The sequence below is a fragment of the Teleopsis dalmanni genome, chromosome 1, assembly GCF_002237135.1.
Source record: "Teleopsis dalmanni isolate 2A chromosome 1, ASM223713v2, whole genome shotgun sequence".
In the NCBI taxonomy this organism is placed as follows: Eukaryota; Metazoa; Arthropoda; class Insecta; order Diptera; family Diopsidae; genus Teleopsis; species Teleopsis dalmanni.
In genome coordinates this window covers 186,351,895-186,374,692 of record NC_051846.1, presented here as the reverse complement: position 1 = coordinate 186,374,692, position 22,798 = coordinate 186,351,895, and the positions used below count along the sequence as shown (strand labels likewise).

Here is a 22,798-nt window from a genome sequence, read left to right as displayed (position 1 = left end):
ATGGAAGATAATTGAAACTGTCAATTCCACTGACACTTTCAAGCTCAAATTGAATTCAATTACTGCGGGAGGAGGGAAATGCAACTACAATGGCTTGTGAGTAACAAACTTTGCAATTCACAATAAATCAGCGACTTACAGCGTTTGTTGCAGGCACTGATCGATTGTAAGTGTTGCTAGAAATGAGTTTGTTACAATTGTTGCTGTTGTTGTTGGTGTTTTATTGTTGTCAACAATTTGCAAAGGTTTTCTCAAATAAAATCAAATTAAATCAAAACAAAAAAAAAACCTGATTTTCATGCTTCAAACTTTTTTCTGGTGGCGATATGCAGAAGTAATGCAGTTGGAGCGACTGCATTGCTGCATTGCTGCATTGCTGACTACTGCTAATGCACTCGTTGCTACTTTTGCTGCTGTTGTTGCTGTTGCTGCTGCTGCTGCTGTTGTTGCAATGCAATGGAAACCGTCTTTGTGGTGCATGAAGTTGCAATTTTTTTTTATTCAAAAGTATAAATAACGTAAAAGAATCGCAAACTGAAACAGTTTAAGTGCGTTTCTGAAAACGTTCGTTGCCTAAAGCGGAGCAAAATCAAAGCCGAAAACTATAATACATAATATTTTTCACAAGTCTCAAGTTTGAAAAAGTGTTAAAAACAACAAATAACATAAAAATGTCCTTCAAGGTACGCAATTTAAAAGGATTCTTAAAGCATAAACATGTGCACTTATACAATATTCGTATTGGTTTTTTTTTTGTTGTTTTATTTTATAATAAAAATTTTTAAGTGTGGAAAGTTTGTGATATATTTTATGTGTCTTGAGTGTTTATGTGTTTTTAAAGAAAAAAAATTTTTTTTTTTATTTGTTAAAAGTTTTAAAAATACCTGTTTTTGTTTTGGCTTTCAATTTGTACGAAATTGAAAACAAAGGATAAAAAAAAATGGATCTATTGTATGTTGTTTGTCAGCATAACAAATAATCCTGTTATTTTTATCAAGACAAAAATGTGATATGTATAACGAATTAGTATGGTATATGGTTCCATGCCCACAGAAAATGCAAAAGGATTTGTAACTTAGTAACTTGTAGTCTTCTCTAATGACTTATCTGATTGAGCTTTGTTCCAAAAGGATACAAATATCTATACAAACAAAATGGCTTCGAACTAATAATGCTAAGGATATTTTTGTTATGGTTCCTATTTATGTTTAAATTGATGCTTAACTCAATGTTTTTCTTGCTTCTTAACTTAAAGTATTATACTTAAATCCTGCTTTACTTCTTCAGTAACAAACATAAAATGTAGCTCACAAAATAATTTTAAATTTCCTGGCAATTCCTTTCAATTCCTTTGTATGGTTGAGTAGCGCGTGAGACATGAAAAAAGAAGATTGAATAAGGACATTGACAGTAAAATTTGACAAATGAAAGCAACAAAACGTTTCCAAAGCGTATCGTAAGAAACAAAAGTAAAATTTACTGTCTCAATGACCAACCGTTCTCAGTTTCTACTTAAGGATTTATACGCTTTTAGTATCCTTATAAGATTTTAAATGTTATTTAAAATTTAATGCTGGCACAATTTAAGTTTTGTCCGAACGTTTTATTTAATTTGTTGGGAACTCATTATATTGTAAATTTTTTCTTGATTTTTTATTTTAACTTTCCACGTTTCATTTCAATTTTCTTTTGAAATTTTCAAATAAAAACTTTTGGCTGGGTTTTCCTTTGCAGCAAAAGAGTTGCTGATGCGTTGGTTTTCTTACTGCACTTTGAGACTTTCTTTGGTTTAAGTTCAAGTGAGTACAATTATTTATCCTTCAGTTTTGTAAACTAAATTCTAGTAGTTGTCAGGATACTGAGATAAAAGCAGAAAAACCAACTTCAATACTGGAGGCCAAAAGGTTACGAAAAATATATCCTTACCAATTTTTATACTTTCAGTAGTTATCCTTTGTTCCTTTTTTATTCTATTTAAACTGCAAACTATTAGAGCGTAATATTCTTATGGTCGAATTCTTCCTCTTATGGAAGAAGAAAATTACTGAAAATTGTTGCTGCAATTTTGTTATAGTTTTTATTTGCTGATTATTGGAGTTACAAAGGAGTGTAAAGGCAAGAGTGCAATAAATATAAGTCAAGTGGGAGGAAAAGAAAAACCTTTTTAAGTATAATAAAAATGTTATAATAAATTTATATAGAATATAAAAAATTGTTTTCAATATATAAGTGTTGGAAAGTGGAGGTTTTATTAATTTATAATTTTTTTTTCTAAAATGAAACCCACACAAAATGTATATTTAAATGGTTTTGATTTTGAAAGTGTGATGAATAATTGCTACTTATCAAGAATAACACCAACGTTTAATGTAGTTGGAAATATAATACAAAATATGTATAAATTTTGTTACTTGGACAGAATAATTTTAAGTGCGATACACCTTAAGATATATTCCAAATATATACACCTTAAGATATATATTTAAAATATAGGCAGTGGGACACCAACTGAGTATGTGCTGTAGGTATGAGCTTCAGTGTGAATGATTACCGTTCTTTGCTGGATGAATGCATCTTAACTCAACTGCAAGCCATCATAAAAAAGAAAGGTGCTCTAATCTGGGTTGGTATACCTAATCGAAAGTTTCAGTGTGAATGAAGTATTCAAGGATATGTAGCAAGTAGAGTTTTAGTATTACGGAAATCACGGCTAGAAGTTAACTCATTGAACGCAATGTCGTAGAGACTGTTATTAAAATCCTTTTATTCGATGTAGAGTTACAACCAACCGAGGGCTGGAAACTGAAGAACAATATAAGTATAAGTGTTAAACCACATTCTTCAGAGATGAAAACATTAATAAGCTAGTTAATATACCTTTACACTTAAATGAGTTCTATAGTTATGGTCGAAATGGAAAGGTGTTTTGGAAAAAAATTCTGAATATTTTTTCTTTTATATTTTTAAGAATATAACCTTCTCGAAATTTTTAAAAAATTTTTGGTTCATTTCTGGTATCTTTTAAACATCTTTTGCTAAAAACATTTTCTTCTATCATCTAATCATCTTTTGAAGCAGGCCACTATTTTTTTTAATAAATGCGCATATTTATTATCAGTCCATTTATTAAGTACGAAAGTATATGCGATTATTGGATATAATAAAATAATTTTCACCATAAATTACTAATGCAATTGAAGCAAGTCATACATTGAAAAATTCACATTGCACATTGCATTATATCTCTCAATTTGAAAATAACTCCATTTACTTCACTCCATCAAGCATACAATGTTCAAATATACTACATATTTTAATATTTGAAACTCGTCCTGTTAATTAACAGCACTAAAACAGCGATGAAAATAACAACTAACAGCACTAAAAATTTGATAAAAATAAATAAGAAAATAAAACGAAAGTATAATTTTACAAAATATCTTCTTAGAATATATACACAAATATTTTTAATTTTAAAAAATAAAATTAATTAAAATTAATTAATTAAAACAAATATTTTCTGGATGTTAATTAAAGCAAAAATTTTCGTTATGCAGCAAAATGTTGCCTAAAAATACAATAAACTCTTAGATATTAAATATAATATTTAATAGCTGATTTATAGATATTTCTGTAATATTTATTTATGGTTTCTGACCATTTCAACAAATTATCAACAAGCCATCAATATATTTATATTAATCCATTTTTGTCATTAAAAATATGAAAATAAAAAATATTTACTACTTGTCGACTTGGTGTTAAGCTATGTTAAGTAATGTTAAATAATGACGTCAACTATTTCATGTTTTTCCATAAATTTTCATGTAACTGCACTATATTTTCTTATAAATGGAAAATGTTAAAAAAAATAGTAAAAACTAGTTACTGGTTTTAGTCTTTACTTTAAGATACTCGTTCAATATACAACTAACTATTAACTTAAATTGTAGCAACAAATAAAACAGACCGCGAAAAATCTATTGGTCGATTCGGTTTAAGTATCTGACCTTTACGAATTGGCGACTTCGATGCTGTTAACAAGCTAATCAACTCAAATTCGTTTGCTAATTTGTGGGCGTTTTAATTTTGTGGTCACATTTTCAAGGCATATTCCATTGAGGTTTTAAGTACTTTTCGTACACGGTTTTATGGAGGTCTGCAGCATTCATTTTATGCTAATTTCAATATAATGGATACTTAATTCAATTTCAATTTCATGACCAATTCGAATTTGGAGCAAATTTGAAATACATTTCATAGCAACTCGTTTGCATTGAACTTGTTATTGCCATTATCAGTGATAATTATGTATATCATTAACTAATTGATTAATATTTTTTATTTAAATTATTTTATTTAGATCATAAATTTCTCTGTTATATTAATATACTGCAATAGATAGATATATGTATAGACAAAAAGGCAGAGGGGTGTCTTCAAATGGCATTCTCTCGTCATCTTAATCATAAATATACAAAGATGGTGTGGGATCTTCTATCGTCATAATACTTGTGTAAAGGATATATATATTAATGGAATTAATATATAATAAAATTGGTATATTAATAAACTGTAATAGATAGATATTTGTATAGACAAAAAGGCAAACGGATATCGTCAAATGTTTTTTTCTTCTCATATTAATCATAAATATACAAGAATCGTGTGGTAACTTCTATCGTTATAATATTTTTGTAAAGGATGTAAAAATGATGGAATATAATAAATCACAAAATATTTTATTTAATATTTACACTGTTAAATAAAATAATAAATTATAATGTCAGCTATTGCTTTTATTAAACAAATCTAAAAGATAATTAAATGTATACAAAGTACATCTTCTGACATACCATCCGTTTCAATTCCATTCTTTCTAATATATTTATTAGACAAATCTAGGGGATATATTAGATAGAGACCCCATTAGATTAAATTTTATTCTTATTAAATCGGAAGTTATACTTTTCCACTGATAATATTATACTTATCTAAAGTTTTTGTTTTTATTTTGAAAAAAATGAGCTGACAGGTTAGGTATATAAAATTTTAACTTATTCTACAGGATGAGGCTTTAATTCAAATTTTGTTTATCTATCTGATGTTTTTCTGAGAGAGAAGAAGGATGCTGATGCGTGTTTATCTCCATCTATTAATAGGATTTTTTAAATAATTGATTCTAAGTTCTGTTAGATTCCAAAACAAGAATTTTACTTTCTTTGCATTTCTTCATTTAACTTTGAGTCAAGATCGTTACTCCAATTTACAATTTATCTGTGCTCTTAAATAGTTCGCATATGGAAATTTGTATTGAGGTATCGGTCTTCATTATGCCCATTATGGAGTCACTACAACATTCACATTCCAATAACTCAGCAAAAAAATATTATGTTGCTTAATATTTATTCCCTTTATGAAATATTATATCTTCCTCTATTCATAATTGACGAAGGTTTTTAATCTGCTTTTGTAATATTTTGAAAAATCTTAAACTTTTTCAGATCGATGTCTGACATCTTTCAAAGATTAATTTTTTATAGAAAATTATTCTCCTGTATTATATAAGAGTGGTATGTTCTCCAAGGACATCTGGGTATGTTTTGGCGTTTTTCAAACATAATTAAAATTTATCGGTTGTTAAAAATTCTAATCTGACTTTTACTTATTTAGAACGCTCCAATCGCATCAATAATTTTTTTAAAATTCGATCTTCTCAGATTTGTTCTCTGGGAGCAAATAAATCACTATCGGTACATCAGAGCTAATAATTTGTATTAAGCTGGTATTTTTATCAGTTGCGAACATTTTAATCAGGGAGTCGATGTAACTGCATTACCTTTCTTTAAATTTGTTCTCTGGGATCAAATATATCACTATCAGAACGTCTGATTGTACTAATTTGTATTTGCCTGGCGTTTTTAGCAATTGCAAACATTTCAATTAGCGAGATGGTGTGACTGCTTTACCGACATGCTCTTCCAATAGATATCTGCACCTTTACCTTATGTTTAAGCCTTCTGAGTAAATGCGGACTCTAGAAATGCTTGTCACAAATCCTAGTTCCAAACGTCCCTCTGTGTTATTCTTCTTCTCAGTTTTCCTTTTTTCTTCTGTTATTTCACATATATCTTAAGCAGTTTCAAGTAAAAGATTGTAATGACTTTAATCTATATAATTTTGAAAATGAAAACCTTTCGTGATGTGCACGTTCGTTAAGTCTTTAAAGTACTGGAATTTAACTGATAATGTCACTTTAAGCTACGTACTTAATACTATTATTAGAGACATATTAAATTATATGGTAGAATAATGTTTTTTTATCATATTTATATTTAAAATGTATCCATCTAAGTTTAGACGTAGTTTCTAGTTTGTTTAAAATACTTTGTATAATAAATACAATCAAAAATAAATTTAATATTTGAGTTTATAATAATTTTATTTTGATATTTAATTTATTTTAAATTTTAATCATATTTTCTTAATTTATTCTATTATTTTATCTAATTTTATTTTTATCCTCTTTGTGTTTATATTCTGTTTGCAACTTTTCATCCTTACTATTTCACTATTATTAGTTTTTAGAAGTATTTTAGAAAATCACATAGAAGATTATATTAAATATTTTCAACAAAAATTAAAATAAACAAAAACTTCATATTAAATATAGTAAAAATAACAAAATTCACAAAATTTGTCAAAACTAATTTTTAAGGTACCTTATAGTTGACAAGACATAAACTGCAATTGACAACTTGCACACAAACCAAGGTTTGACATGCCATTGAACACTTAAGTACATTGTACAGGTTAAAAGGATTAGATCCTTTTTTTGAAATGTGCATCATAAGGACCATAAAGGTAAAAAAAGAGAGTCTATGCAAAGAATAAGTTTTAATAAAATGTACAATATTAAATTAAAAGGTGTACTCCTTTGACGTATCTATTTAAATTTATTATTATTTTTACAACCATATTCATTTGACATTTCTTTATTAAATAGTTATTAAAAAATTAAAGCAAAATAAAATATTTAGACTGACTTAGAACTTCTAAAAATAAAGGACATTGCGAATTTTTTTTGAGATATGAAATAATTTTCGAGATTTCCATTTCCATTTTTCGTACCAAACTCAAGTGTTTACTGTAGACTTTTAAGTGCGTGTACAAGTAAATGAAAACAAACAATAAATCCTAAATAAATCCTATTTTCACAAAAGGATTTACATTGTTGACTGTGTATATTTTTTATTTAAAGTTTTATTAATATCCTTTTGGTCAAGTATGAACTGAATTTTAAGAATTTTAAGCCTAAGTAAGCAAAAACAAATTCCTATACGCACTCATATAACAACACTAGGGAATAAATGTGGAACTGACCCAGAGTGAGGGTCACTTTATAAGCTGCTGGGTACTTTAGAGGTTCAATTTAATACTCCCAATGGCCTTTCGAATATATTTGACTTTATTTTAACAAAATTTGCATTTAGCCAGCAAATTGCTTGAAAAAAACACAAACGAGAGTTGAGTTTCAAGAAGTTTTATATTTGCTATTAATTTTTATGCATAATTTACTTTAAAATTGCTGATCTTACTTAAGTAAAACTCTTGAAATGTTATTTTATATGCTTAAAAGGATTTCATAGACAAATCGAAAGTAGAGAGAGTAGTTACTTTTGATTGCTTCTGCAGATAATACGAAGGATGACAAATGTCAACAAAAATTTACAAAGATAATTTATATTAAGTATTTTTCTTCTGGACCATATACTCAATAAATACATTTTATATTTAAATAAATTGTAACATATGTATTTGAATTGATTTCAGTAAATTTAAATATTTACGAAAATTGTGATTTATAAGGTACTTTTTATTCACTCTATAAGTTAGATTAGGTTATACCGGCGATCCCAAGGGGATCCACTTAAGCCTATAGGCTTATTGAGCTACAGTATTATTAAAAACCCAAAGGTTAATTTCACTCTATAACGAATATTTAAATGATTTTTTGATTATTGTTTTATTATAAGCTCAAACAATTTAATTCAACTTAATTTGAATTATATCATTCATTGCTTTACCGGAAATATTATCATCAGATACTTTACACGCTATTATAGCAAATTATTGTCTTGTCCTATAGTCGAGTTTAGTTGAGAAAAAGAGAAATTTTGACTTGTGTGAAAATTATTTTTATTTAAAGAAAAAGTTTTAAAACTTACAATAAAAATTTGCACATAAACCAACCTATTGTAATTTAAATTAGTAAAGAAAATAATATATTTTGCTAGTATCCTATATGAATAAGGTTATTGAGAATTAAGCTACTCCATTAAAATGCTAGTAGGCTTTGTACTTGGGAACTAAGTAAGAGTCACGGTTAATAAGTAAGGTAACTAATATCTAAGGTACTAAAGAAGCTTATAGGTTAACATGGCCAATAAAATATAATAAAATTAGATTCTCGGAACTCATCAAAAGAGACCGCATGAGTACTGCAAGGCTTACTGCAGTTCTTTCGGTCATTGATGTACAGGAATTCACGCATTGAAACTGCGAATTCCTTATAATCTTCACTGCAGAAGTTGTGGAACCCCCACGAAAAAGAAACCAAATTTTCGAAGGTAGTCGTGTTATTATTTATCTGATAAGGCAAATTTTTTAACTAATGTGTAAAGATACAAATGGTCAGAAAACAGCTTTGTTTATTTTATAAAACCACATGAAGTTGTTCTTGATGTTTTCTTAAAGACTTTGATGGTGAAATCTTAGTCGATATAAGAACCTAAAATATTGTTTTAGAAACAGTTTAAAAAAAATTTTCTTTTTTATAATATAAATTTTTCTTAAAAGAACAATAATTTCAGTAGCTTTTAAATAACCATAAACCAATCCAATTCATGAACCAATAAAAAGTAAATAAATTTATACAATTTCCTCACTACTTTTTGAATTTTCGTAAAGGTATGAGTATTTTTTTATGTTCAATCATGAGTATTACTATAAAAATTTCTCTTCTGCCACAATTATTCTGGATATTTATGAAAAGTCTGTAACTTTTTTCACATGCAGATATTTTAAAGTTTTTAATTTATGAAATATTTGTTTAACTGTATCTTGCAGATTGTTTTCGTCCTTGCTGCAATTGTTGCTTGCGTACATGCACGTCCAGGTGGTCCAGCCGCTTATTCCATTTCAGTGCCCAGTTTGGATCATGCTTCCGTAGGCAACACACAGGAACATACAGTTAAAGGACATGGTGGACAGACGTCACAATCAGACTATTCCAGCCAAGTACAAACAGCGCATTCACAATCACATGTACAGCGCTCAAGCGTTAGCCACGATACTGGCTTGGCTCCTGGTAAATATTTAAAAAAAATCAAATAATAAGAAAAGGAAATACTGCACATTTGCACAAAAGTAATGCATGCTACACTTGCTTGCCAAAACAAAAAAAAAATTGCACAAAAAAAAGAACATTTTTTCACTTATTAACAGAAATAATAAAAAAATTAAATCAATTAGCTTCTTTAATGCCTAATAATATGCTTTGAACAAAATTAATATTAAATTAAGGTCACGTAGTTGCTGCTGCACCAATAGCACATGCTTATACTGCACCAGCAGCTCCAGCATACTATGCGGCACATGGATATGCTGCACCCGCAGCAATTTCGCACGGCATTTCGTATGCAGCTGCTCCAGCCATCAGTCATGGCTATACAGCGCCCGCTTATAGTTATGCTGCACCTGCCATAGCTCAGCACTCATACGCACCCGCTGGTGTGCATTACGCTGCCGCTCCAGCGATTGGCCACTACTCTGCACCAGCAGTTTCACACAGTTACGTTGCATCGGCACCAGCCGCTGTGAAGATTGCGGCCGCACCCGCTTACGGTAGGTTGAAGAATTCATTCATACGTTAAAGCTTTTATTAATTGAGTTTCAATTCATTGATTTGGATGTGGCTTAAATATTTCTAGTAGTAAATATAGAAGTAGATGTAAGTCTATTTGTTTTTATTTTGCACTTTTTGCTTGCACTTTAGTTGCACTTTGTAATTTACTTGTGGGAAAATTTTAGTCTCGTTAATTAAGTCTGCTTAAGTATACGATAGCGCTTTTTTCCATATTTAAATGTAAATTAATTTTTATTTTAATATAAATTATTTTATTTTAAATGTTATAGATATATAAGCTGATTAAGACACTCCTCTTTCTTTTCATTTATAATTTTAATATAAGTGTTTTTTGCATTGTTAACATTTTTATTTTAATATTCCTAAAAGCTTCGCAAAATCATTTACACAACCCGAGAGTAAGGAGCACTCAACTCTGCATAATTGTCAAGTGATGTTATGTGTCTTCTTCTCAGCACATTTTGCTACAATTTCTTTGACACCAATTCGAAGTAATTCTCGTAAGCGAAGTACTTACATATGCTCAGTCATTTCAAGTGTCAAATATTCCCCAAATACATATCAAGTGCAGCACATGTTGCTTTGCTGGTAGTTAAGTTCACAAAATATTTGTTTTTCCCCGGCAGGGAGACAAGCCAGAAATACACAGTAAAATTTGAGTTATGCAAAGCGAAGAACTCCTATCAATCAAAAAGGCAAATAGATTTGATCGATTATTTCTGGTAATTTCTAGCAATTTCTGCAACATCTGCCCAAAGTGCGAACGCCACCAGCTGTGAAAAGTGACTATTTTGGTCGTTGTTCAATTAAAAAGTTTATATGCCAAAATCAATATTTTCGTCTTAATCTGAAACTGTGAATAAGAAGAAGAAAAAAGTAATAAATAGTAACTTTCCCAGACTTAAGGTAGCTTAAGAATTAAGTTTCATTTAGTTTTTCCTTTAATAGTTTCAGAAGAGTTTTATTAAATAATTGGTATGTAATATCCTTAAATTTTGTGAAACTATATAAGAAGTTTATAAATTTTTATTATAAAAAAATTTATACTTATGAAACTATTTATAAAACTTATTAATTACAGATAATACCTATAACAACTTATCCTAATTTAAAAAGAGCTAAAGAGAGAATGAAAAATTAAAAGAATAAAATTTTATTTTTAATTAATTAAATATGATTAACAATACACAAGCTATATGTATTACCAATTTTATATTTCATTATTAGATTTTTATAATGTTAAATTACATTAGTATTATATTTCAAATTGCAACTAGCCTTCAAACCCTGTCAAATTTGAACCGAAAATTCACGGCTTGAACACTTAAACCAATGCCATACTTAATAATTTTGTTTTGTTGTTGTTGTTTCTAGAACAAACTCACTTGCCGTGGCATATTAGAACAAACGCATAAACCACAGCTTTACTTTCTTAGGTTGAGATTTTTCCGACCTAGTGCAACTGGGCACTTTTACTCTTTCTTAACTGTGGGGTTACTACAGAGTCTCTTCATTCTCTTTGACTAAATTATGTATTCCTCACAAGTTTCTCTGATTATTCGACGACTGATCTAAGGTCTGCATACCGCCCCGTACGGCTAATGACTTCTGAGATTAGATAGTGCTATGTAGAGCAGCTTGTAGCGTATAGTTTCAGGACTCTATTGCTTATGTATTTCTTGACCGGTTCTATTCTGAACCGTTATTCATAATTGTAATTAAAATTCATTTTTTGTTAACCTATTAGAAATAGTTTTGCTGATGTTTCAATTGTATAATCGCTTAAAGCGACTCGAAATACAAAACAATATTTGTTTTTAATATTCTAAACTAATTCTAATAAAAGTTAAATAAAATGAAAAACATTTTAAAAATAACTAATAAAGGGATAAATAGTAATAAATTACAGCAATAAAATTTGATTTTTCATTATTTGAAATTTTTTGACTAACACTGCAATCATTGCTTAATTTTGTTTGAATTTGTCTAAAAAAAATTCAGTATAAAATTTCCTGAGGCACTGGACTTGTTAATAATATTTATTATTTTTTTTTTATAACAATTTTATTTAAAATGAGTATACCTAGAAGGTCCATTGCAACTGTAACTATTGTAAATACTATTAATTAAAATACAATAAAAACAATCAAAAACTTACATTTAAAATTTTACCCCAAAATTTTACTCTGAGCTTCAAATTTTGCAGGGTACGAGTTCAATCTTTGGTACTTGCAGTCTTAAAAAATTATTTATGAATAATTAAATATAGGAAATAATACTAAAAGACCGCTGATGACAAGTTTTTAGACATACTCGAAGCAGCTGCATAATTAACCAAAAATTAATTTAAAAAATAATAAAAATTTTGTTGTTGCAGTTCACTACTGTTCGAAGGCTCACTACCTTACGTAATATAAATGGATACTATAGAAAAAAAATTATGTTTAATAAAACAGATGAGATAAAAGCAAAGCAGCTATTAAGTTATGCTTAGACTTTGCATTCTAGCTTGTAAGCTTACGGTTATAGAGTGAAATAGTAAGGAAGTTCATTGAGACTTTAATAAAATAATATGAAGAAAATTGAGAGAGTTTACTAAAACATCACAAAATAAAGTTGAACATTTAAAAGCTGTCGGAAATATATTTAGTATATCATTTCTATTTAAAGAAATCAATTGTGAATGTGAATTATTTTAGTAGTATTATAGATGAAAGCGGTTGTAAAAAAAGAGTTATGCTTCTAATTTATCCAATCAAGAAGAACTTTTCCTTAAAAGACCTAGATACAGTTAATGTAAAGGGATTTATACAAAAACATAAGTTTAAAAGTAGAGACAATAATATGATAATGAAAGTAGTAGAAAATCAAAGTGTTTAAGTCTAATCATATATAGAAAAATGTATAAAAGAACTATAAAAGAAAAATTAACTTGATAAACCAAAAGAGATAAAAGCACAAACCCATCTATATTCCCCTTTTGCTCATTTTTATTTTCAAATTTTTTAAGAATAAGGTACTGAACCAAAGAAAAGAAACGATGAGTCAAAACCCAAGAAACAGAAAAACTTATTTAAATTTTCTTCTATATTTCTCCTTAACCCTTTTTTTAATTTAAGATTTTTTGGTTTTTTTAATGGTTTGTTATATTTGGTACATTAATACTTCTTCTATATGTATATCTCTATATTATACCCAACTAGAAATTTGTTCAGGATAAATGTAACATTGTCCATACCTGGTTAGCCAGCTAAATCTTGGCTTACATTCTGAACAAATCGTCAGTCGGGTATATTGGTATATATTAGTTTTTTTTCTCCAATAGAACCGAGTCGGTGGTAGTTGTGCACACTTATTATTTTTAAGACATTTTCTGAGCCTTCAATTTTTATTTCAATATTCGTATCTGTATTTTCTTTTCTTTGGGATTTTCCTTGCTTGGCAATATATAGACATAACCTACTTCCTACTACCTAGCTACCGTATATAATATAGTATAATAATATTTTGAAGCCCAAATAGATTGTTTACCTTCTTATAAGCGGAAATGAATATCATTTTCAATACTGGATATATGTTGGAAGTGGACTTATGAGTGCTTTCTAAATCCTTATTTTCCTTATTCGCTTGATTAGTTTGCTTTTTAGTAGCACTATATGATTATCTTTGTTAATAAACACTCCTTGCTGCATATTATGTCGTTAAATTGTATTTTTTATTAAATTTATCTTTAAATAATGTTGATTTATTTTGTCAAATATGACGCGTCTTATGATAAAAAGAAACTAGAAGGGTTCGAACAGTAATAAAGAAGTAAAAACAATATTCTTTATCTCTTCTTGTTTATGAAAAGTATATTTATCCTTGAAAAGATCCTATTACACTTCCTATATTAAGTTTATTCTAAAAAATGTTTGCTACAAGTTAACTTCTACGTCGAAATAAAGAATTAAATTTTTTTTACTCTCTAATAATTTTTAAATAGTTCAGTATTTCTTGCTCTTATTATTATTATTACTAATTTATAAAAAAATAAATTAATTTTTATCTCCATTACAATTATAACACATATATTTCTCTTAATAATCGCATAAGTAAAAAAGTCTTAAAAGTCTTAAAAAAGTCTTAAATTTATCTTAACAAAAGTTAATTCTGGGGATTTTAGTTTAATCCAAAATTTATTACGCATCTTAACTTCAAGAATTTATTCAATTGTTCTACATAACATATGTAATCCTTCATATCCTCAAATTTGAAATAATCTCATATTATCTCTCGTATCCTGCTTCGTTGACAATTTTAAATTGTTAATTTCCTTTTAATTTTTTGTTGTGAAATAAAAATTATTTCTTTCTGTACAAAAAATACAAAATACTACAGTGTGGAGGGTAGGAAAAGGAATAAATCTTTTTTAGTAATTTTCCCAGAGGTTCATTGTTCTTTTCACTTAATTTAACAATTTTAGTATCAAAGCAGACTTCATGTCGTACCAGAAATGGCATGGCGTGGCACAATTTTATGTCCTTTCTCTGTGGCATACGATTGTTCGGATGCTGCAAGGAGAAGATAATTAAAGTTATATGTCAGCTTTCCAGTAGCACAAAAGGCATTATTTCACCACAATCGTCAATTGTCAGAGACATATAAGCGTAAACTTTTTTTATATTTTTACTTATTTTATTTGACTTCATTTAAAATTTTCAGCTATTTTACGTTAAGAGGAAAAAATGAATGAAAAATTTTATTATTATTTATTTTATGCGTACGCGTACTCATTGCAGTACTTAAAAAGTCTGTGCGATTGGATATCATAAAAATCAATCAAAATATATCACGTCAAAATTTTTCATTCAACCATTAAACCCAAACCGAAAAATTTTGACTAAGGCCTTTAAGCTACAATATTTTCGTTACAAATTTTTTTAACAGCGTTTAACAATCTTTTACTGATAGACTGTGATTATATATAGATGAAAGAGTATAAGAGGTATGTTAAAAAAGGAATAAAAATTTTGAATTTAATCAATTTAATCAATTATGTTAGTTATGATGATCATTTCATTTCATTCGAGATATCCTCCTTATTTTGTTATGTTTAACTCCGTACTGTACTTAATTCCGTTTTTAACATTCTATATCACTCAAATTCTCGGAACTGACATTTTGCCACAATAGGTAAACATTGTATGACCTGCCCTTTTGTTCATAAAAAAAAAAACTAAGTCGCATACTTGCCAGAGTAGTTAACATATAGGAGAAATAAACTTTCGCCCATCTTATATGCTTGTGGCTTACGATTGCCGGGAAACAAATCCACTATATTCATTTGACTTATCAAATTTAATTTTTGGAATCGAATAATGTGTTAGATTAAGCATGAAGAGACATTATTAGGTTTGAAAGCTTTAGTTTGTCCAGCTTACCTCAAAGAACTCTTTCCAGGTATGTGATATACTGATCCATATGTGGTAGTGGATCTTGTAGATCGCAGTGTGCCATTGTCACTTCTAACAATAATAATAATATTAACATGAATACTACTGTTAAGTGAATAGTATCCAAAACAGAAGACTCGACTTGATAAAATAGATTGCAGTATAATATCAATAATCTCGTTTATTATATGATTAAGCTCTTTTTATCAAATTCGTGAAGGAAAAAATTATTTCAGTTTCCAAAATATTATAAATAATATATAAGCAAATTTTGTTTAATTTAAAATTCTCTATTCTATTCTCTCTATTCTATTTTAAAATATGACAGTCTAAATATTTGATCGATTGGATTTTATGATGACTTCATCTGTGAGTGCATTAAATGCTTTTGCCTTTTATTGAGAAGTGAAATGATTGTTAGTAACTGTGTTACGGATTGTTGCTGTAGACAGCTTGGTCAAATCCAGTAAGAGAGTCTCCTGAATTTATAAATTTTAATTAGCTTATAGCTCGACGAGAATATTAAAGCTTTATTTACTACTGTGACTGTTCTCTGACGCAAAAAATAGGACACGTGTAGAATAAATAAAAGTTTCTTTTCCTTATCGACTAGTTATACCCAGCTGTGACACTGACTATTATGAGGTATTCTCATATTATGAGGTATCCACTAACGATTTCATCTGGAGACTTCTATTCCTACTTATAAATATTAATGTCTGCTTCAAATTGTATTCAGTCCTTAATGATCTACTCGTCTTACGTGTTACTAGACTCTATAGATAGTTCGGTTTTTTTTAGTGACGTAAAAACCAGTTTTGCTTATGTCACTGCTTTATTCTGATTTTAATATTCTAATCTCATATATAATATTAACTACAAGCATAAATAATTTCTTTTGCCTTTTGATTTGTATAAGCCTTGTTTGAAAATTGGCTGCTATGCTAATTGAAAATTGTTTCACTATTGCCACTATTCCACTATTGATTTTATATTATTATATAAAATCCTATTTAAACATAATTTTGAAAACTTAAAAAAAATTAAATTAATATACCAATTTTTTTTTTAAGGACATTTTTAACATTTTAAAATCCTTTTATTGCTTACTGTCGAACCGTTGGGAACCACTGGCTTAAGGACTTCATTTTGTACGAATTTTATGCGGAAAATTCTTAATAAAATAAAAAAAATACAATTAAGTATTAAAATGCTTATTAGTCTATTTGTTGATAAACTTTTTTAATATAAAAATAAATAAGTCTCGTTTGTGTAATCGGGCAAAGAAAGAATTTTTTATGGTCTGTCGGCCAATGAAAATTATATTTTACACGCCGTTAAATCAACTACTTCTTGAATAAGTAAATTTCGTTTAATTAACACAAAATTTTGTACTTTTAATTTTCATACATAAGTACTTTTTCCACATTTATTAATTAATTAACTTAATTGTCTTATATTCTTTCATCTACGTGGTCGAAAATATTAGTTCAAATTTTAAACTCGAAGAATTTTTTAAAACATTCCACTTAAGAAAATTTATAAATTAAAGTCTTTATTATTATTAATTACTGTTGATTCAAAGAAATTTGTAAAGCACTTTAAAAAATTAAAGAATTTAACTTAAAATCTAATGGCGTTTTCAATTGGTAAGTCTGGATTCAATATAGATTTACTCTCGATCTGTCAAATTTTCAGTGAAATTTCAGTGAAATTTTGCTACTCTGGCAAAATATCTAGAGTGTTATAAATAAATCTGGAGTGTTATACATTGTGCCCCAGATTTACCATTTGACAATAAATATTGCACTGAAAAGCGCATAAAAAGTGCATCTCAATTGAAAAAATTACTCCTGATTTATCAATCGAAAACGCCATGAGTTGACAATAACATATTTTTTGGTGTGTTATGGTGTCCGGGTCTTTAGGCAATACACCGTTGAGATGGGACGATTATCATGTAAGTGATATAAGTGATGACAGCGTCAAAGTTTCAGTTAACGGATAATTGCAGCTTTAGACAAACAAATATACAATTTAAAATTGTTTTTATAATGAAAAACTTCTTCTTATTTGGCACTACAGTCCAGTGTGAATCTTGGCCTCCCTCACGATCTGCCTCCATCTGTCCGGATCTTATGCTACTCTTTTCCAGTTCAGTATTCTAATCTTTCTTACATCACCATACACGTTCTCATCCCATCTTGTTCTTGGACTTCTTCTGTGCCTAGTTGTCATTGGCTTTGAGTTATATATGCTGCTCGGCTCTCTCTCTCTCTCTTATATCAAATGTTAAATTCTTAAATTTCGTATCTGATTATTTTCGAAAACCTTTCATTGTTATATCGTTTATTATTATATTCTTTATTTCGCTCGTTCTTTTTCTTCGCGCTGCCTCTGAACGCTATCCTCAAATATTAGCATATGGAGATCCAATAGGTGTTCTTCATTTAGAATCTGTTTTCAACATGTTTTTGGGTATTCCTATAGTTGCATAGTTCTCTCCACTTCACCAGTTAGTTTGATGTTACTTGAAGTTATGTTGAATTTCAGATTATCGTAATTTGCTTCTTATATTATCGATTCTTGTTCTGTTCTTAAGAAAATGGTTTATTTATTTAGCATCATAAATTTTACTCTAAACGCAGAGCTTAAATTTTGGTACAAATGCTTGAACCACATGGCTTACATCCTAAAAGGGTTCGATTTTATATTCAAATTGAAATTTCTGACCGTGTGCTCATAATTTTATGTATTTCAATTAATTTTTAATTATTCTTATTATTATTACCCATTAAAAAATTAAAGCACAATTAAGAAATTTATAGTTTATTAAAAAATGTTTTATTATTCACACAACTTGTGGATCTCCTCGAAGCATTTTCTACTAAAATTCATCAAAACCGTTTCCTTTGGTATGTGGAGGCAGCCGCACGTCCTTTATTCTCAAAGTTATTACAACTTTATAATCATGTTTAGATAAGAAATTACGACCGTTAATAAGCATTTGTTTAAAAAACAGACAACAAAATTAACAGAGTATTCCCAAAATATTAGCACAAGAATAATTTAATGAAATCCTTTAGCTTAATATCCCAATCCCAATCCTAATGAGAATGTACATTGACTCTAAGTTTCATAGAATTTTTATTATAGTTAATTAAAGTTTTCCAACTAACTTTGTTTTAAATTATAAGTTCATAGAAATTTGTACAAAATAATTACAATATCAGCTCGTTAAGGAACTCTAGACATGGATTTCAGAAGGATAATTAAAAAAAAAATATTTAATTGAAATTTATTAGAACTCAGAGTCTTAATATCAAATTTCATTCGAATTATGCACTTCAAGCATGAAAATTGAAAATTGTATAAATCTATAAATTCGTATTTTTTCTATCTCAAACTTAATAGATATAATACTTTAATTCAAGCACAAAAGCTACATACATATATAAAGTGAAAACTCTTTTAGTTGAGTTTTCGATTTTCATCCCTATAGTAGTCATATAAAATTTGAAATTGAAATGGAAATTCAGTTTTCTATTCATTTTATTAAATTTTATATTAGTAATTTTAAATACGAATTCAATAAGCTCTTTTAAGAAAAATTTATTTTTAATTCTTTTCGGAATAATTGGAATAAATTTTATCCAGAAATTTTTATTTAATTATATTTATTTGAAATATGATTAGAGATTTATAAATTAAGCTTTCTTTCAATCAATTTGGTAACATTCAATTGTACTGGCAAAGCAACAATCAGTATTACTTGTAACGAAAAATAAAAACCATGGTCAGGACATACTGGTATTCTTAAGAGAAACCAAAAGATCTAGTATTCCATAAGTCAACTTTAGCTAACACGACTATTTTGCTTATCTATTCCGAAATGGCAAGAATAAGAAAATTCGTCTCCTGATCTTTATGGTCACTATATCATTTAAATCTAAACTAAAATCTAAACTAGGTAACAGTGTTGGTTTGGTAATCTATTGAAAAAGAACACGTTTCAATCTGTCATGTAGCATATCAGACTTTGCAGATACATTTTAGCAGAATTGAAGAATTTCACTGATATACTAATAATAAGAATTATATCGAAAGATTCTTCACCAGATAAATTGAAAATCTTACAGTCTATGCTGCATTGGTGCAGCATACCTGCATCAGTCACATCCAATACCCACTTGTGAATTGATGGTATACTCTTATTTTCTCACAAAAGCACAGAAATGTAAAGATGAGACTACTTGCCCAAAACGTTATAAATCTAGGTAAAAAAAGAAAACGAATTAAATTAAGTAGAACTAATATAAGTAGTGGTCCTAACAGGTTGTAGAGGAGATAATATAATCTCCAGTGTGACTTGCTGTTGCCTACGAGGTAAACAGACAAAGACACTTGAATTCGTAACTGATAATCTTTATTGCTTTACAAAAAGGAACCTAAGCTCATAGATGTTGCCCAGTTCCAGTATGGACCTGAGGTAAAATTTTGAAAAAGTTTTTATTGAGCACGTCTAAGAAACTCATAGCTCGATATTCTGAAAAAGAATTAATTAGGTTAAGTAATCCTTTTGAATCAAAACGATATCCCAAAACATTTATAGAAAATACATATTATTTCTCTTTTAGCAACATGGATTTGTAGGTTAATGATATATGACACAGAGTAATCTTCAGTTTAGTACAATCTGTATCTAAAACCGATTAGCTAATTACATGTTGTAGATTTTAAAAATACTTCTTTAAAGTTGTCTTTAACGCTATGATTACAACTAAGCATGCAAATATTCTTTGTCTGATTTTTCCAGAAAAATATTGTGTATATTTAAAAGTTTTAATCATGTAACAATTGTTTATTCAACTCATAATTTAGAAAGTTCGGAGATAATATTTGGTAAGTTTATAAATAATATACTTCCACAGAACATGGTAGACTTAGAGCTTATCTAAGACCTTTACTAAGTATTGCAATCTAAGAGATCACTTAATTTTCTAATATCGACAGTGATATCTCTAGATTTTCTGAAATAGATTTCAAAAGCCAAGAGAAACTTCTTTATGAATGCCTTTTATTAAGCAGCCAAATACAGGATCCCATACAAATTTTGGAACAGTACACATCAAAATGTGTTTATATTGTTAATCCACTATAAAGTATGAAGTGTATCTTGACTTCTAATAATAATGGTAAAAAGTTTAAAAATAAATAAAAGTTAAAAATAAAAGTTTTAAAAGTTCTTATTAATTCGACGTTTAAACTCAATAAAACAAGTTTTCGTTCTCTTTTTCAGTGGTGTAACAACCCATAAATCATTAAAGCTTGTGGTTCCTCCGTATTAACCGTGTCTTCTATAATTTTAACTTCAATGAAAATAAGAGTTTTTAAGATATACTTTTTATTATAATATATAAACTATTGAAAAATACATATAAGTAAAAAATATATCTTAAAAAATCTTTTGAACTTTAGATAAAATCCTGAAAGACATTATTGATACGGAGGAACCAGAAATTTTGTTGCTTTATTGTTGTTGTGCCGATTTAAAAAAAAAGGATGTCTTTGTTATATCAGACTATTAAAAATTATTAAAAAATTTAATTGCAGCAGATTTTACCACAAAATTTTTAATTTTACTATAATATTTATAAAGTTTTTTTAGGCCTTTTACATTTTTAATATATTTAAAACGAAATTAAAGTTTGGCTTAATTCTCTTTGTGTAACTTGAATTTATTTATTTTAAAATACAATAGATATTTCCTTAATATTTTATATTACATATAATAAAATATATGAAAATTATTTCTATATTAATTTGATATGCTTGTGATGCATAACATTAAATTTTCCTTTATCGACTATTATAGTGTTCAATAAATATAATATAAATTTATATTCATAGAAAAAAAATAAAAAAATTTAATTAAAAAACATATTTCAATTATCAGCACTAAATTTATACATTTATATTCAATTTTATTACAAAAACAAATTTAATTGTAAGTATCGTTTTAATAACAATTACTGCAAATATTAAAAAATTCCGTATAAATTAAGTAATTATCTTTTAAAAGCGCAAATACTTCAACTTAAACTGAAAGTATTAATTCCATTTATTATTTAATAATATTTTCTTAACTTTTCTTTTACCTCAGCTGGATATGCTGCCCATGGTTACGCTGCTCATGGTCTTGGCTTAAGTCACGGTTTGGGTTATGCTGCCGCCGCACCAGCTGTATATGCCGCACCAGTTGTGAAGTAGGTTTCCATACAAAAATTCATTAAATTTTCTTTTTACATATTTAATACATTTTCGATATCTTTTACATTTGAACATTTTTCACATATTTTAACCCATGTTTTTATATTGATTTCAGAGCCGCAGTTGCTGGTCCCGCACTAGTACATACATCCGTAGCCGGACATGGTGTTCATTATGGTTATTAAGATGATAATACCACTTACCATATATAGCAACAATACAGTACCAACAACAATAACTACAACAACAACAACAGAAAACACTTAAATACGCATTTTAAGCATATTTTGTATTAAAAACTTTGTATTTTTACAAGGAAAACTACCTGCCACAACAACAGCAAATAGCAAATAAGTTTCAATTAACATCACAGCGCAACACAATGGCATTGAATATATTAATTAATATTTATATATATTTTTTTTTATATAAAATTTAAATATTTTTCATATAAACATATATTGTATATTCATGAGGCCATGTATGTTTGCTGGAAGTATCACAGCCAAAACTAAAAATTGCAAACAAAAACTGCAATTTTTGCAAAGGATATCATAAATTGTTAATTTTTCATTTAATTTTATTGTTTTTCTTCCCTTTTCAATTCATACATTTCTATTATCGCGGTTGAATATATTTTGTAAAATAATATAAAAAAGTAATTGTTTCTTTTTTAAATAAAATAATAAAATAAAATATAAAAACATTACAATATATTTTATAACTTTATTTAAATTAAATTTTAAAAACAAGAGAACAAATAATATGCAAATAGAGGATATCAAATATGAAACAATAACCATGATCGAAATAAAACCAATTTATAAGATATTTCTTTACTCTTGAATACTCTTAAAGCCGTAAAAGTATACCGAATAGTATGCCTATAGTATGCAAGTTATGAACAGTTCCAAATTAAGTTGGAGTGGTGGCCTTTTGTAGCAAAACCTCTACAGAACTGTTCGAACATAAAATCTGAAGAATCCTTGAAAAAGTATAAAACTAAACTGACCAAATGAGAATGTTTATTAAAATTATTTCCTTCATAGAAATCTATTTAGCTCTCATACAGAGTATAGGGTGGAAATAAGCTTCGTCCATATGTCTTAGGCACCAGACTATTCCTATATGCTTATCATATAATTTCTGTTCGAACATAAAATCT

General features: G+C 27.9%; 1 protein-coding gene across 1 annotated transcript; it reads left to right on the top strand.

Moving 5' to 3' along the window:
* Window positions 1-536: 536 nt before the first annotated feature.
* On the top strand, window positions 537-22,341 carry LOC119672437 (cuticle protein 16.5). Its single transcript, XM_038083488.1, has 5 exons — window positions 537-683; window positions 9,130-9,370; window positions 9,586-9,906; window positions 21,527-21,629; window positions 21,749-22,341. Exons 1-5 carry the CDS (start codon window positions 672-674, stop codon window positions 21,816-21,818), a joined length of 747 nt encoding a protein of 248 aa, XP_037939416.1. The 5' UTR covers window positions 537-671; the 3' UTR covers window positions 21,819-22,341.
* The last annotated feature ends 457 nt before the right edge of the window (window positions 22,342-22,798 follow it).